This window comes from Alternaria hordeiaustralica, assembly GCF_023758085.1.
Source record: "Alternaria hordeiaustralica strain BMP 2776 chromosome Unknown scaffold_12, whole genome shotgun sequence".
Taxonomy (NCBI): domain Eukaryota; kingdom Fungi; phylum Ascomycota; class Dothideomycetes; order Pleosporales; family Pleosporaceae; genus Alternaria; species Alternaria hordeiaustralica.
The window spans coordinates 427817-442744 of NW_026056784.1; the positions used below are offsets into that span (position 1 = coordinate 427817).

General features: G+C 52.0%; 4 protein-coding genes across 4 annotated transcripts; 1 reads left to right on the plus strand and 3 right to left on the minus strand.

Annotated features, from left to right (window-relative positions):
- Nucleotides 1-1306: 1306 nt before the first annotated feature.
- Nucleotides 1307-2929, minus strand: J4E84_006408 (uncharacterized protein; the record flags this gene model as incomplete). The annotated part of the gene is made up of 1 exon (XM_049388997.1): nt 1307-2929. One exon carries the CDS (start codon nt 2927-2929, stop codon nt 1307-1309), a length of 1623 nt encoding a protein of 540 aa, XP_049243271.1.
- Nucleotides 2930-7082: 4153 nt separating this feature from the next.
- Nucleotides 7083-8897, minus strand: J4E84_006409 (uncharacterized protein; the record flags this gene model as incomplete). The annotated part of the gene is made up of 4 exons (XM_049388998.1): nt 7083-7808; nt 7858-8205; nt 8261-8647; nt 8703-8897. The coding sequence occupies 4 exons, from the start codon at nt 8895-8897 to the stop codon at nt 7083-7085; spliced, it is 1656 nt and encodes a 551-aa protein (XP_049243272.1).
- A 2597-nt stretch (nt 8898-11494) lies between these two features.
- Nucleotides 11495-13016, plus strand: J4E84_006410 (uncharacterized protein; the record flags this gene model as incomplete). Its single annotated transcript, XM_049388999.1, has 2 exons — nt 11495-11503; nt 12051-13016. 2 exons carry the CDS (start codon nt 11495-11497, stop codon nt 13014-13016), a joined length of 975 nt encoding a protein of 324 aa, XP_049243273.1.
- Nucleotides 13017-13262: 246 nt separating this feature from the next.
- J4E84_006411 (uncharacterized protein) lies at nt 13263-14807 on the minus strand (the record flags this gene model as incomplete). The annotated part of the gene is made up of 1 exon (XM_049389000.1): nt 13263-14807. One exon carries the CDS (start codon nt 14805-14807, stop codon nt 13263-13265), a length of 1545 nt encoding a protein of 514 aa, XP_049243274.1.
- Between the last annotated feature and the right edge of the window lie 121 nt (nt 14808-14928).

Consider the following 14928-nt stretch of genomic DNA (forward strand, 5'->3'; position numbering starts at 1 on the left):
CCTGGCTAGAATGATTTCAGTGGGTGTTTGTGTATCTCTGCGCGCCCGAGGTGTGTGCCGACTCTCCATCGATAGGCAACTTTCCCCCGCGAGCGTGGGACATGCATCAGGTATCTCGGTTCCGAGCTGCCGGGCATGTCTCATTGCGTCCATGGTGCTGGAAACGACGCTGACTAACGCGCGCAGTGCCTGCATAGGTGCTGTAACGTTCAGCAAGGCTCACAATGAGTCGACAGGAGTAGCGGTAACGGCTGCGCGCTCGTCGAGCCGATGTCTCGATAGGGAAAAACGGCAGACGTAGCTCCCGGATGAAACAGTATCACCAACAATTGTCAGGTCTCCATGTCAGCCCTAGCACACAGCCCTACGAGCGATGCTGCGAGCGTCCTGCGATTTTGCAGGGATGCGATCTCACCGTAATTTCGACGCGCACAGCCAATCGCGTTGCGAAGCCACACCTGGTGTATGGATAACGATAAATTCCCTTGCGCCGGACACAAGGGCGACCGTCCAATCGCGAGTACGTTACTTGAGAGAACCAACCTCTTTCAATAAATCTATCGTGACGTCCGGGGATGCACAACTACGTAGGCTGACACTTTTTCCAGTAAACAATAAGGAGATACAAACTGCTGGCCAACTCGGGCCTTGACGCGACACTTGACGCTGTGACAATGCGAGGTCAGCTCGGGGTATGCAACACAGCTGGCAAATTGAGCGGTAAACACATCCCCCGAGTGTTGAGAACGTGTCGACCCCCGAAGGTTTAGCGAAGAACCCGATACCGATTTGGAATGTGAAGTAGCGTCAGGCTGAGTGCAAGGCTGAAGTGGTAAGATGTGGTGTGAGGCTTGGAACGTGTGCCGAACTCGGGATTCCGGCGCTTGCCGAAAGCACAGACGAAGGCTTTAGCTTGATGCCGTCATCAATCCCTTTGCTTGAGGCGCGTCCTGCTACCACAACCCTTTTACTCTATCGACATCACGGGAAGACGACATGAACAGCATCACCCAGTATCATGTCGGGCGGCTCAGTTACGAGCCTACACCTCGTAGCAGTCGACCTCTATCTCCGCTGCTTCTCATTCGTCGCCCTCTGAGCGGAGCCGCTATCCCTCTAGATTTCTAACGACTTTTGTCTAATTCCTGTTCAGCTATTCGCGAGCATTTACGGCAGTCTCGACAATGTTGCTTAGGAGGCCCCTCGATTGACTATAATTTTTGTAATTTCGGATTTCGATGCAGCATGCGATGTCCACCCAATCCTTCAAACCCGAAGAATAAAGCCTCATCGCTGCTTGACTAGATCACAGATACCCACCCCGCTTCTCGGTCGCCCAACTATCAATATATCGCCGTATGTAGTCATCATCATTGAACACGCTGATGCTATCCAGGTTTGCGTCGCCTACCATGAACTTGTTCCTCTTGCGGCTGTGTTGAGGTAGTCTCGAGCCTTCCCTATCACTTAATCTGCTTCCCGCGGGATTTGAGCTCCCAGTCGATGAATCAGATGCTATGGAACTAGTCTCTGATCCGAACCCACCGTCGGAGTCCAGCTCCAATACTGGCCATGGCTCGTATTTCCGGAAGCTATCCAGCCATCGAGAAATCTTTCTGCGGTCGACATTTGCTATCAACTTCTCAGCGTTTTCCGCGACCAATCTCTCCAGGTACTTCTCATCTCCACCCAAGTCGAACGCATTTTCCGCATATGGATCGATTCCAGCTGCTCTGGCTGCCGCTCTTCTAGCTTCTAGCTTATCCTCCGCGTCCTGTAATATCGTTGCATATTTACGTGTAAGCTGCACGAATTGCGGGCCGTACTCATCTTTCAGCTCTTCCGGGTCGCGATCGGGATTATCTCTACAGTAAAAGTCTAGCAAGGGCCCGTGGGTGCCCCGAGCGTCGTCATGCATCTGCCTAGCCGATTGGACCTTTGCTTCGAGGCCTGCAAGGTGTTGCACCCACTCGTCTTTTATATCAGCTAGTTCTTCCTCATACGTTCGCGGAGCCTGCGCCGGCATCTCGTTGGGCTCTGGTTCGGGTGACACCGCACCACAAGAGCTATCAGTGTTGGTATCTTCACCGTTATACACATCACTATCCCCATAGTATCGGGAGCGAATTCTGTGATGGAATCTGTAGTCGGCTGCGTTCCAGTCTCTCTCATCGTCATCTGATACAACTCCAGCATCTTCCAAGATCAGGCGGTGATAATGATCAAGATCCCACAAGCTGGTCCACCAAATGTGTTCTGCATCCCGCAGCCTGCTCTTAAGTCGCCGTTCGCGCGTCTTGAAGGCCCGATAATTATTCTGTGCGCGCTTGCGATAGTCCTTCACGGCTTTGAGACGAATTTGTTCGTCATAGTGGGGGAGGCGTGCAAGACGTAAATCCTTCTTGACCTGCTTGACCTCCGCAATGGCGCGTATGTACACTTGCCAAGCGGGTCGCGCCTCTTCGTTTATCGCATCTAGTTCCACATCAACTTGCTTTTTCGTTCTACGATACCGACGACCCTCATCAACAGCGTTGCGCATCGCATTGAGCAGTTCACGGGCGACCACGAGAGATAAGACGTTCTTCTGACCGTTGAAAGTCCGAGACAAGACGGAATCCCCCTCGGTGAAGATATCAGCATCTGGCGCAGTTTGACAAGTGTGCCATAGGTCGTATCCTGGACCGAGATCCGCGCAATCCTCGCAGGAGGATAAGCCGCAATGAGCGGCGTGGTAATCACCTGGATAACAACGCTGGCAGCCCGCCAACTGGCAATCGCAATGTTGAGAACCGTCTCTTGCTGTAGGGTGGGCCGTTGGCGCATGCGACTTGCCATTCACGTTGACTGCTGCTCTTGATCGACTGGGCTTCTCAGCGGATGTGTGTGACTTTTGTTTTGTCGTGTTGGACCTCTCGCCTGTTGCCATGGGGGACGTTGCATCTTGGGTGCTTCTACCCGATGCGTTAAGTAGATTCGCTTCTTTCAAGGTTTGGCGAAGTACAGATTTCTCTTCGCTGTACAACCTCCACAGTTCACTCCTGGAAGAGGTGGTATTAAGTTCTGATCGACGATTCGGGCGATGCGCGACTGGAAACAATCCAATTTGAGATCGTTGCCCATGGTTTCCAGGATATGGGATACGCTGCTGTCCAGATCTGGAACCTCGCAAGAAGTATGAGATACCTTTTCGTTTGGATGGCCGACACATACCGGGCATATGACCTATTGGGCTACAGTCTGCTTGATGGTGTCTACGTGTGAAGTGCTTGCCAAAGAGCAACGAGAAAAGCGAGAGAGTCACAAGCTGAACAAAGGGCTCATCAAAGCTCCAAGTGTGTGTGTGATGAACAAAGCCGATAATTCCAACCCTTGATTCCAAAAGCTATGACCACCCTTGTTCGCCACAACGGGCACTTCCTAGCGACAACAGGAGTGGTGAGAATGCGCCTAGCGTTCCGTTACTCGCACACTTTTGAACAGTCTCTCTTGGAATCTTTGCTTCCGCGTTTGAAAGTATCTGCGCAAATTGCGATGCGTTTTATCGCACACCCCTAGTGATGGACGAGTTAAGACATTTGTTCGTCATGAATGTACACAACACCAATCCAGTGGTCTTCTCTGTGATGTTTTGAGATTTTGAAAAGGCAGCAATCGAGCAAATTTTCTTCTCTATCCATTGGTAGTGGAAGAGTCATTAAAAGAAGATCATCATTCACTATATCGTGAAAAGGCGGTCGCCCTAAGCCCAAAACTGCGTCTCTAAACGAAGCTTCCACAGAATGAAGGGCCGCGGCTACAACGAGCGCTATGTTCCGGTCACGCCATTCACGAGCATACTTACTCAAGCGCTCCGCCCTTGTCTCTCTACCGAGGCTTCTCACTCGACACACCAGATTCGAGACCTCAACCTCAATCGACTCAACCAACAAGTTCGACATTCACAGATCACGAGGGAGTCAGGCAGCTGACGCCCCTCGCTAAACCATGACGAGCGGTCGTGGCGGAAAAGGTAAGATGGTGTCCATTCATTCTCACAACCATAGTTTAACGAGCCTCAGGGCAAGGCAGAGGCGGCAAAGCAGGGGGCGGCGCGGACGAAAACCGCCAGCAACGGTCAGATTACAACCGTGATGGACAATACAAACTGAGGAAGTACGATAGCTGGGTTCCCAACAATGAGAAGAACGATCAACCTAGAGGACGACCAAGGCCTCCGATGCTATTCGAGCGTAATGTTGGACGAGACCACCACCAAGATCGCCCGATATCAGCATATGGGGACTCACAGGCTGTTACCTCCATCGAACGCCACCGAGGACAAGATGATCGTAGTGATCATCGCCGCGGTGATCGAGAGCGTGAACGCCCGGCATCATCGGTCGAGCGTGATACCAGTCGCCCATACAACTCGGAACATGGAGTAATGGATCCAGAGACGCTTGCATCTACCGGCAGAACTCATCAAATCGTACATGCGGCTTCTGAGAATACCCAAGTCAAGTACAACGTTTCGAGCAATGGCGTGGATAGCTTCAGCGAACACACTGCCCTCCGCCGACATCGCTATCGTACTAGAGACAGTCGATCACTTTCAAACACTGTTTCCCATCAGGATCTATCCAGCATAAGTAAAGCGATTAGCGATAGCAACCTAGATCTTTACGAAACGCCTGACAAAAAGCATTCGAAGCGGGTAATCGGATACCAAGCAATCTACGAGGGAGAAGATCAAAAGATTACCCTTGCCCAACCGGACGATATAGAGATTGGTGATGTTGTTGAAATTCAAGAGACGGCACTTACCAGCGATCGAAACGCACACCTGGGCAATGGAAAGACCATAGCTTCATCAGCAGGCCTTCAAAGTTCGAAGAAGATGAGAATCGTTGTCACCGGCGGGACTGGAGAGCTACGAAATGGCTTCCGCATTACTAGCTGCAACGACAACTTCGTGGAGAAAATCAAGAACATGGGCCCTTCAGCATTGACAAGGTTTTTCCTGATGGAGGTATACGGACGACACGCACCCCCTAACCCACTCGGTCTCCCGACATTGCGCATCGAGTCTAGGGCACAGTGGCTTGAGGTCTCCGCCGCGGACACTGAGAACATCGTCAGTTTTCGTCCATATATAGGTATGCGGAATTTGGGCAATGCAGAGATCAGTGACGTAGTCACGGCCGTACTTGTGAAGAGCCAGCGAGATATTATGGGAGTAACAACATTGGCCCAAGCTTTCCAAGGCACACATCCTTACGGGCCGTTCCCCCGCCGCAACACACTGTCAACCCCAACAGTCGACCACGCAACGCCATCTACGGTATCGCAGACACAGACACAGTCTCGAACGATTACCTCCGCGTCCAACCCACCCACTGAGCCGCGAGCTCCGGTTAGGCGATCTGGTCGACTGGCAGGTCGAGGTCCAGATAATGCAGGTGGTCACAACGCAGGTCACCAGCAAGGTGCGATGGACCCCACATCACGGCCCGCTCCGCAGGTCAGAACACATGAACTCCCGCCTCGTCCATCAAACATAACGTACCAAGAACCTACGCAGAGCGCGGGTGATAAGCGCAAAAGGGACGACTCGGTATACGATTCCCAGGAGCGCGCCCCCGACCCATCCTCGTCTCCCTCTCATAGTCCGCAGTAGACTCTCTGGGCTACCATTGACATCTGTTTCTTCACGTACATCCGCATCTTCCTCATGTACAGCTTTGGCATTTTGACAAAGGTATCATGGTCTCTCCACACGGCCTCGCCTTTGTTGCAACACTAGCTCTTCTTGTTCCCATCACATGTCTTTGCAGACATCGCTCATCGATGTAATTGCATGCTTCATTAGTCGTAGCTGAAAGTCCCAGATCGACAATATCTCTGTGCATATTCTCTCTTGCGTATCCTCTGCGTCTCTTACTCGCTTCTCCGCGATACTACAGCATAACGACCCCGCCTGGTTGGAAGCATACTGGTCATTGTGTAGTCTTCCTGATCAAATTTCATTTTCTCCATCAATCACACCAGTGAGAGCGCTAGGCGCCATGAGCCATAGAAAAACTCATTAACACAGATGAACAGTGCCCAGTTAACGAATCCCTCGCACTCTCACACAGAAACCGGCAACTGTCTCCGCCGCGAGTAGCCAGCTTTCCATCATCTTCCCATCACCATCGCGCTGTAGTCTCCACAACGCCCCCTCCCCGATAGCAACAACAAATTCATTCATCTCACACAGCCATCGTGGGCTCTCATTCAGCCATATAGCCGCCCAGCTCGCCAGATGTACCAGCACATCATGTCCCAGTGACGCAAGTCCTGAGATCACCCACTCATACCGCTGCGACATGAATGCTCGTAGACCGTGAAACATTGCGGTGGTGACAGATGCGACCATGGGGAAGTGCGCATCAACCAGGGTGCATATGGTGTCGAGAGTGATGCGCGAGAAAATGTGTGCGTTGACGAGCAGGTTGACGAAGAGCTTGAATGTAGGTTCGTGTAGTAGGATGGCGATGAGGAGTACGAAGAGGATGATCTTACGGAACGTAAAGGCCATATTCGCGAGTCCAGCGTGGACACAGCTATCGGTAAAACGACGGCTTATCGAAACTGCTGGTGTTGATGATGCCGCTTGGGGGAGACGCTAGTCCTGGTCCGGCTACGCGCCTTGGCAGGTAGGCCGTCGGGAAGGTAGTACACCTGGGGGTTCCACGAGCTGCAGGTCGCTAACAGAGTATTTTCAATAGCACTCACTCGTAAATCGAATGCTCAGCACGGATCTGAACGCCCGCTGTACTAGTCAAAGTTTCCGGCGATCTAACGTGAATGTGACGATCACGTGACAGATTGTACTTTCACCGCATCGCACATCAATCGTCAGTTCGAAGACGGATTGGATCGCATACGTTATGAATGCGAAGAAATAATAAGGCAAAGTTCTGAGTGCTCCAATGATCTTTTGTTACAATTCTTCCACACTTCAACCGTAAAGGCAGCTACCGCTTGGTTTCCCTGTCTATCGTCGGCGCAGTGCAAGACAATTAAGAGCCACTACCACGTGTCAATAACGACTCGTTTTAGAGCTCATAATCAATGACAACTGGTACGTACGGAGTATTCGGGTTCGGCGCGCCTTTGACAAGCTTGAAGCCACCCGGTTGCAGGTATTGGAAGACCTGTTTCGGATCGTACTTCTTGGATATCTTCATCAGTCGTTGCTTGTTCTTCGCTCCGTAGCTGCCGATGGGGTCTTGGTATTCGGATGCGTAGTTAAGATACACAAAGTCGTTGTCCAGCTTCCTCCGCTTCGCTTCCGCTTTTACAAGTTTGATGATGTTGGCAATCACACTGTGAAACTTGGGCTCGTCTTCTTTGTTGTTCCAGGCAGCGTTTAAGTTGAGCACGAAGTACGGGCCGTTTGTTGGATCGATACCTAGAGCATTCCCGCCGTTCTTTTGCATGGCCTTGGTCGCGCTTTCGGTGATGGGCTGGATAGCCATGATGAGCAGGATCTTCTCGATGTCGGCGACGGTGGCTTCTTGCGTGTAGAACGTATCGACGATGAACTCGAGCAGTGATCTGTCCATCTTCAGACTAATGCCCCACCAGGTCTGGAAAGCACCAGGAGCAGGAGCACCCTGATTGAGGAGATCGGCCATGCCGGACATCTGGCGAAGGCCAGTCGTATCATCGATGGCAGTGATATTACCCCAACTCGAGAAGACAGGCGCGTTCGCAATAGGCTTCGCGTAGTGGAGGTTGGCGAAAGCCACCTTGCCGATCCCGGGCGCGCTTGCGAAAGTCTAGAGATGTTAGTTTTCCGTGTATGAGGATTCGGCTCAGCGCACTTACAACAATCTGGGCAGCATCTTCATCCTTGACAGAACCAGAGACTGTGAATTGATGGATCGCATCGAGTACCGCGGGGTATGCATCTTCGAGGTACACCCGCTGGCCTCCCCACATCTGGCCAAGGGGGAAAGCGTCAAGCTTGAAGTTTGTAACGATCCCGAAATTGTTGCCGCCTCCTCTCAGTGCCCAGTATAGGTCGGGATAAGTGGTCGCGCTGACGTTGATCGCGATACCAGAAGCTGTGACGAGTTCGAAACTCGCCACGTTATCACAAGCCCAACCGCGCTTGCTCGCAAAGTGAGATATGCCGCCTCCGAGAATGAGGCCAGGCACGCCAACGGGGGCCATCTAGTCCTATGATCAGTGGCAGAACCATAAATTTGGCGCAGATTCGTAGACTTACACGTCCTCCCGCGACACTCAGACCGTCTTTCTCAACAGCATTGTAGACGTCTATCCATCGGAGTCCAGGACCAATGTCGACCGTCTGCTTATCGGAGGCAACAACAGCCTGCTTGAAGTTTTCAAGCGATACAGTGATTCCGTCTTCGATACTAGATGCACCGGCCCACGCAGCATGGCCACCGCCTTTTACGGCGAAGGGGCATTGGTACAATCTAGCCGCAAGCACCAATGTTGAGACCTCAACTGTCTTCGTGGGTTTAAACACACAAGAAGGTCGTACTAAACCTTGTTGAGCAGACCAGTATCCGCCGGTGAAGTTGCTGTATGTGGTTGCTCCTTCAGCCAAGACCTTGTCGGTGCCGAAGACTATCGTCAACGCAGTACACTAGAGTCTGTCAGCTTGCGCAACCCTACCTCCGTAATATTGTGACAAAACTTACAGCATGTGAGCATTGCGCATCTGAGACACGGGCATCGAGTGCATTCGCAGGTTCTGGCAGAGCCGAGACGTCGACGCCGAGGTTTTCGAGAGCCGCAGTGATATTGAAGTCTTGCGGCTCAAAAGCAGCGCCGCTAGCTTGCGCTCCCACACCAGCTGCAAGAGCTGCAATGGAAACAAGACGTGTGACCTTCATCGCTGCTGATCGCTGCAATCAATTCTGCGAGTTAGGTCACTTGGCAGCGCGTTCGTGACAAAAACCTGCGCATTTGGGTCCCAAGGGCGCGTCGAGGTCTGGGGGGCCCGGGGCTCTCTCACTTGGGGGCTCTTTTAACAGCATACCAGTGCGCCGCATCCTTCTGCACCTCGCTTGGCTGTAAGCATCTAATTTGAGGTACGTCTGCAATGATTGGCGCAATGCTAAGCCTCCTGCAAGAAGACGGTTGGATCCTGCGGAATTGTGGCGATGTCGTGAGCGAAGCCTTGCCGTGTCCTGCACGGAATGGGCACCTGGCATGGGCTATCACCTGTTCCTAATCCAGCCTAGTGTGGTCCAGGGGAAGTCGCGTCTCGCAATCCGTCGCCGCTATGAAGTTTACACGAACAAGCAGCCTATAGCACTTTCAAGGCCACAACAACATTGATTCCGAAAAGGAGATGAATCAAAATCGACCGACGATGCGCTCTGATAGCAGAAGGATGCTCGGAACGGGGATGGCTATGCCGGCCGAGCGGCAGAGGCGGGACGACCCTGGAAATGAGAACCTTACTCTCGGTAACATCGCCCCCACCAGACTGTGAACGAGACTGCAGGTACCTCCAGGCTCCGCTAAACGACATCTTCAAATACCTAAATAAGAGATGTTCAAAGTGGTGCGCTATTGAATGCCACCGACGAGGTAACCATGGGCTCTACCACTTTTGCTAGACTGGTCGCACGATGGCAGTGCACGTTGTGTCTGCGCAACTGGGTTGTGCAATACTGGTCTTCGTGAGATATGCAGTAATACAGACCCACGTCGCAAAGTACCCTGTACGGCAGATCAGTCCTATCAAGGTAGACAGGCGCTTACAAGAATACTCATCGTGTGGCTCCGCTTCGCAAGCGGTCAGACATCGAATACTTGATCTGAGGGATCCATACGTTCCCGTTGGTGCTATTGATCTAGACTTTCCGCTACTTCATCGATCGTTCCACACCTGAGCACCCAAATACCTGGCGACATCAGTACTGGAACGCTCACCGCGTCGGATGTTCGACAACACACTTCCGATATACCCAAACCCGACACCATGACGTCCCAACAACTTGCAGATGTCACTTGGGACAAGAATGCACCCCCAGCGACTATGAGTCGACGCGAACTGGAAGGCATCAACACCGCCATGCTGACTGTAACGTCTTTGGTCTTCGTCGCGCGCATTGTCATTCGATTATCCAAGCGGAGAACTTTCGAGCTGCAAGACTTCTTTTGCTGTCTATCTTATCTGTTCTATGTCGCAATGGTCGTCATGCTTTTCAAGGAGAACGACCCGCTTTATCGAGCCGAGCGTGTTCAGAGAGGCGAGGCGCCGTTGTATCCAGGGCTCCGTGCGTACAACCATCTCTTCACACGCAGACAAAGCGGCATGCTGACGGTCTTCAGTTCACGATGCTGGAATGGCCTATCGATGGCTGACAGCTGGCCAACTGCTGTACTACTCGTCTCTGACGGCAGTAAAGCTATCACTGTTAGCCCTATACCGACTTCTGTTGAACAAAGCCTCGCCAAAGTATAACATCATGTGGTGGACGATTTTGGCCTTTTGTGTTTTGGTAAGTGCAACGCATGAAGATCATTCAGCGCTCATTACTAACACTCGAACAGTCCTATGTGGGAAGTGCTATGACAACCATCTTCGTCTGCGACGACCAAAAGGCGAAGTACAACTATGGCATGTGCGCGAAGCCGAATGAGCAGAAACGCGCACAGTTTAGCCTATGGTTTGCGTACGCAGTAGATGTAGCTGGTGATCTCGCAGGTTCGTATACTAGTCCTATCGATCAAGGAATTGTACTGACAAGTGCAGTAATGTTCCTTCCGTTTCGTATGACCTGGAACCTTCGGCTACCTAGGGCCCAAAAGCTCGGCATCTTCGTCCTGTTCGGGAGCGGTTGGATTTGCATCGTATGTACTCAACGAAATATTTCCTGTATTCAAACAAATATACTGACACTGCTATTGCTAGGTCTTCGCCACGCTTCGTGTCGTTCAAGTAAGCGTCAAAGACGGTCTACCAAAGATACCAGACCCGAAGTGGTTGCAAATGTGGACCGTCATTGAGACTTCGATGGCAGTTATTATTGGCTGCGCTCCAGCCTTCAATGCTCTTCGTCGTCGTTCTGAACACCACAACATTGAGATAACGTCAATCCGTCTTGATATGGAGACCGCAGGTGATGGCCATACGATGGGAGCGGAACCCTATAAGCGAGTCCTGCAAACAAACGAGCAAGGCAGTGAAGAAGCACTGCATCCACGCAGCACGCCTGGACTGGCATTTTAGGTTGAAGCTTTTTCACAATCATCACCGTCAGCATGTCATACAATTGGCTACTATCAAGAATGCGTGTTCTACGAGTGGCCTCCGTCGTGTCCATCGGGTTATGAGCCAAAACTTCCGCACACGGTCCGATGCCCGAATTAAGAAAAATCGCATTTTGCTTGTTTGTTTCCTGGAAGTGAAAGTGAGATTCTTTCCGCTGCTGCAGTGACGTCAGTCTAAAGCACGCAGTCACCACGAGCATACTTCATGATCTATGTGTGATCTCTCGGTCAGATACCATCGTTCCAAACTCGTTGACTCTTGGTCTTGTTTTCGTTCACGTTCACTTCTTCTGAATCGAGACGACAACAGCCAGTGTTGTGGTCGCGCGGCGTCATCAACAAGTGTAAACAACAACGCGTACACTGCGCGCCCTCACACTCTTTCACCCACGCGTTTTTCTTGAAAACTCTTTCAGTCACCACTCACCATCGCGCAATCTTGCAAGCTTGGCTCTACGTTGCATCTTGTCTCTCATTCAGACTTCCCTGGCTCTTCTTCACAACCATCCAAACCACACAACACAACACCGCTCCGACCATAGTAGCACAACCCACAAGAGGTAAAAAACCCAGAAGTCTACACAACGGCGACTGCTCACTAACTCACGTTTCGGTGCGAAGGTAGACAGCAGGGTATTCAATTTTCACATTGGATCTGGTGCTTTCGCCTGTCAGCTCACACAGCAAGCAAGATGCCTACCTTGCGCAGAGGGATCAGAGGCGCTTCCGAAATCCACATCTCGATCCATACCCCAGCGCAGACAATGAAGCTCGAGCCCCAGCCACAGCCTTCCGTCATTTCCATCACCACACAGAAGCGCAAACGCTGCGCAGACGAGCCTACCAATCCAACCCTCACGTCACCAACCAAGAAGCTCAAAACATCATCAAAATGCGCACCAGTCACCACCGAAAAGCCTACAAGTACCAGTCGCAACACACCCGGCTCAAAGTCCACGCTCGTACCCCGCGGCCCCCGCAAAAAAGCCACCCTCGGCGTCGAAGACAAATCCCTCCTCCTCATGCTCTGCGACAGCAACACCACCCCGCGCAAAACAACCGAACTCCACTTCCGCAAGATCCCCCACTCCCTCATCAACTGGCACAACCCCCACCACATCTCCCAGATAAACGCCTGGCGCAACCAGATCTACGGCCGCGCCGGCCTAAAAGCTCGCTCGGTGAGCCTCTGGTACGAAGCCGAAGAACTCTGGTTCGAGCTCTACTTCCAGCTCTCCATTGTCGAGGCGCGGAAGCGCGGGATCATGCTTCCGGGTAGCAGGCAGGTGCGCGAGGCGTTTAATAAGACGTTTGTGGGGAGTGTGATTAAGGGGAGGAGTGGAGAGGATTTGGAGCCGAGGGTGGAGAGGGAGGGGAATGCGTTTGCGTCGAAGTTTAATCGCATGTTTCCGCAACTGAGGGCAAGGTTGAATGGGTGTGTGGTTGGGAGGTCGGGGGATGTTTTTGTGCCGGTTATTACGTTTGGGATGGTGGAGAGGTATAGGGTGATGAAAGAGAGCTTAGTGAAGAGGGGCGTTGAGACCGAGTCGGAGTATGCGGATGGGCTGGAGGAGTGGCGGTGGTTTCTGTCGCATCTGCCAGATGTCGAGATGGAGGCTGTGGTCAAGGAGGAGGCGGAGGCCAGAGAGATGGAAGCGAAAGAGTATGATGCTGTTGCTGCTTTGGTCAGCCTCGCCAACTCGCCTGTTGACTCTAGGGATGGCTAGAGTGCGTGTTGCGTACACTGTTGAAGTTGAACATCTTGAACGTTGCTAAGGTTATGTATACTTCTGGCTCAACATCCTTTCATAGAAGGAAAGACGTTCTCACAGTATGAATGAACAGAACAAGGAACAAAGCGAGTTGAAGAGACGAGGCCATTGCTAGTGCCTAGATTTCGCCAGATTTTCACCAACCCACACATGTCCACGTTGCCTATCCATTGCATCGCAGCGACTTCAGATGTAGCACCTCTAGTCATCAACAAGTTCCACGATGTCGCCGAACTCTTGGAACAGCCACGGCTCCAGATCCTTGAAAGCTTCGGGTACCGGCTTCTCCTCGATCAGTGAGACAACGGCCGGCTCATCGCCGAACATGTTCAATATGCCTGCTACTTCTTCTTCGACACACGCGTCTTGTTGGTCGCCGGCTGTATGCAGCTCGCGTGGCGTAGCCGTGCGTTGTTGCATGTCTGGTGACGTAAATTCCTTTCCGGTTATGGCATTTGCAGTCTCGGCTTCGGCACTGTCTTCGCTGTCAAAGAAAGGCGATCGAGAGGTCTTGATTTGTGCTTTGCTAGGGTGATCGGGATGACTGAACTCCGGCTTTCGCGGAACGTGATCTTCGGAATTGATCAAACTAGAGTTCATCTGCTCGTCACCTTCTCCGTAACCCATATTGTCATCGTCGATAACGGTTTCGAAGGGCTGCGTGGTATTAGTGTCGCTTTCACGAATCTCCTGAAGATTCTGAGAATCTGCAAGCCCAATGAAAGCCTCTCGAAGGACGGAGTCGTCATCGTCAAAGGCGTCAGATTCGTGAGAGGCTACATGAGCTGCATGCTCATAGTCCATGTAATCTTCCGGCTCTTGTGGGCCACCGAGTGAGCTTTGCTGCGCAGACTGATGCTGAGGATGATCGAAGTTGATTGATGGCTCGTCAAATCGAAAATCACCGTAATCGCTTGATGTTGGATGCCGCTCGGGAGCGGAGCCGCCCATAAAGTCAAGACTATGCTCACCACCTTGAGAATAGCAATATGCTGGCTTCTTGTACATGACGGAATGAAGGGAAGAAGGTAGCTCTTTGCCCTGGATCGTCTTATGCAGCTGATGGAGGCCGCGATAGTCTCTGGGTCCGTTGGTGCCATAGTCGGCTTTCTGCTTCTTTTCTTGCTGCGTGAGATCGAGCTCGTCAATCGGCGCAGAGACCTTCCTCTTGGATGCTGTAAGCTGAAGCTTAGTTTGCTTCTCTTTGCCTTTCGGCGGCGGTGGTTGCTGCGTCGGCTCAGGTCGATCTTCGATCGATGGTACGCGTTTGGCGACAGCTTTCTTCTTCGATGGTTTGTCCATACCAGTTTTGCAACACTGGTGCTTGCATGCACTCCGATCTTTGCACGGGTGATTGCAGGCCCACTTTCCATTAGCTAACTGTACTGGCTCTGGATTGTCTTGTTCAGCAGCAGCAATCGGTCGTTTGCTCTTTCCGTCATCCTTGTTCTTGGTCACTTTGTTCTTCGCAGTATTCTTCCGCGTAATAGAATCGATAGGGTCGGCGTAGTTCTCGATGTTATCAAAGTCGAGATCACGAAAGGAAGCATTGACAAGAGCATCGTCATCCACATCACCATCTCCATAGTCATCGCTGGTGGCGGACACCTTTCTGCTTGGCCTTGTAGTCTCCGTGCGGCGCTTTGACATATTAGACTGGTGTGATGCTGGCCGCTCTGACTCCAAGCGCTTTGGGGCTGAGAACATAGAGGCGGCGACCTGGGGCTTCACGGCCGCGGCACGCATACTGCCAGCTTGTAACAGTCAGTCTTAGCTCTCATAATCGAGCCGAAATACATGCCTATGCCATCACACATGACGTAGCAGTTGATTGACTGGTCGGGGTTTGTCAAGAGCGCTGGGAATG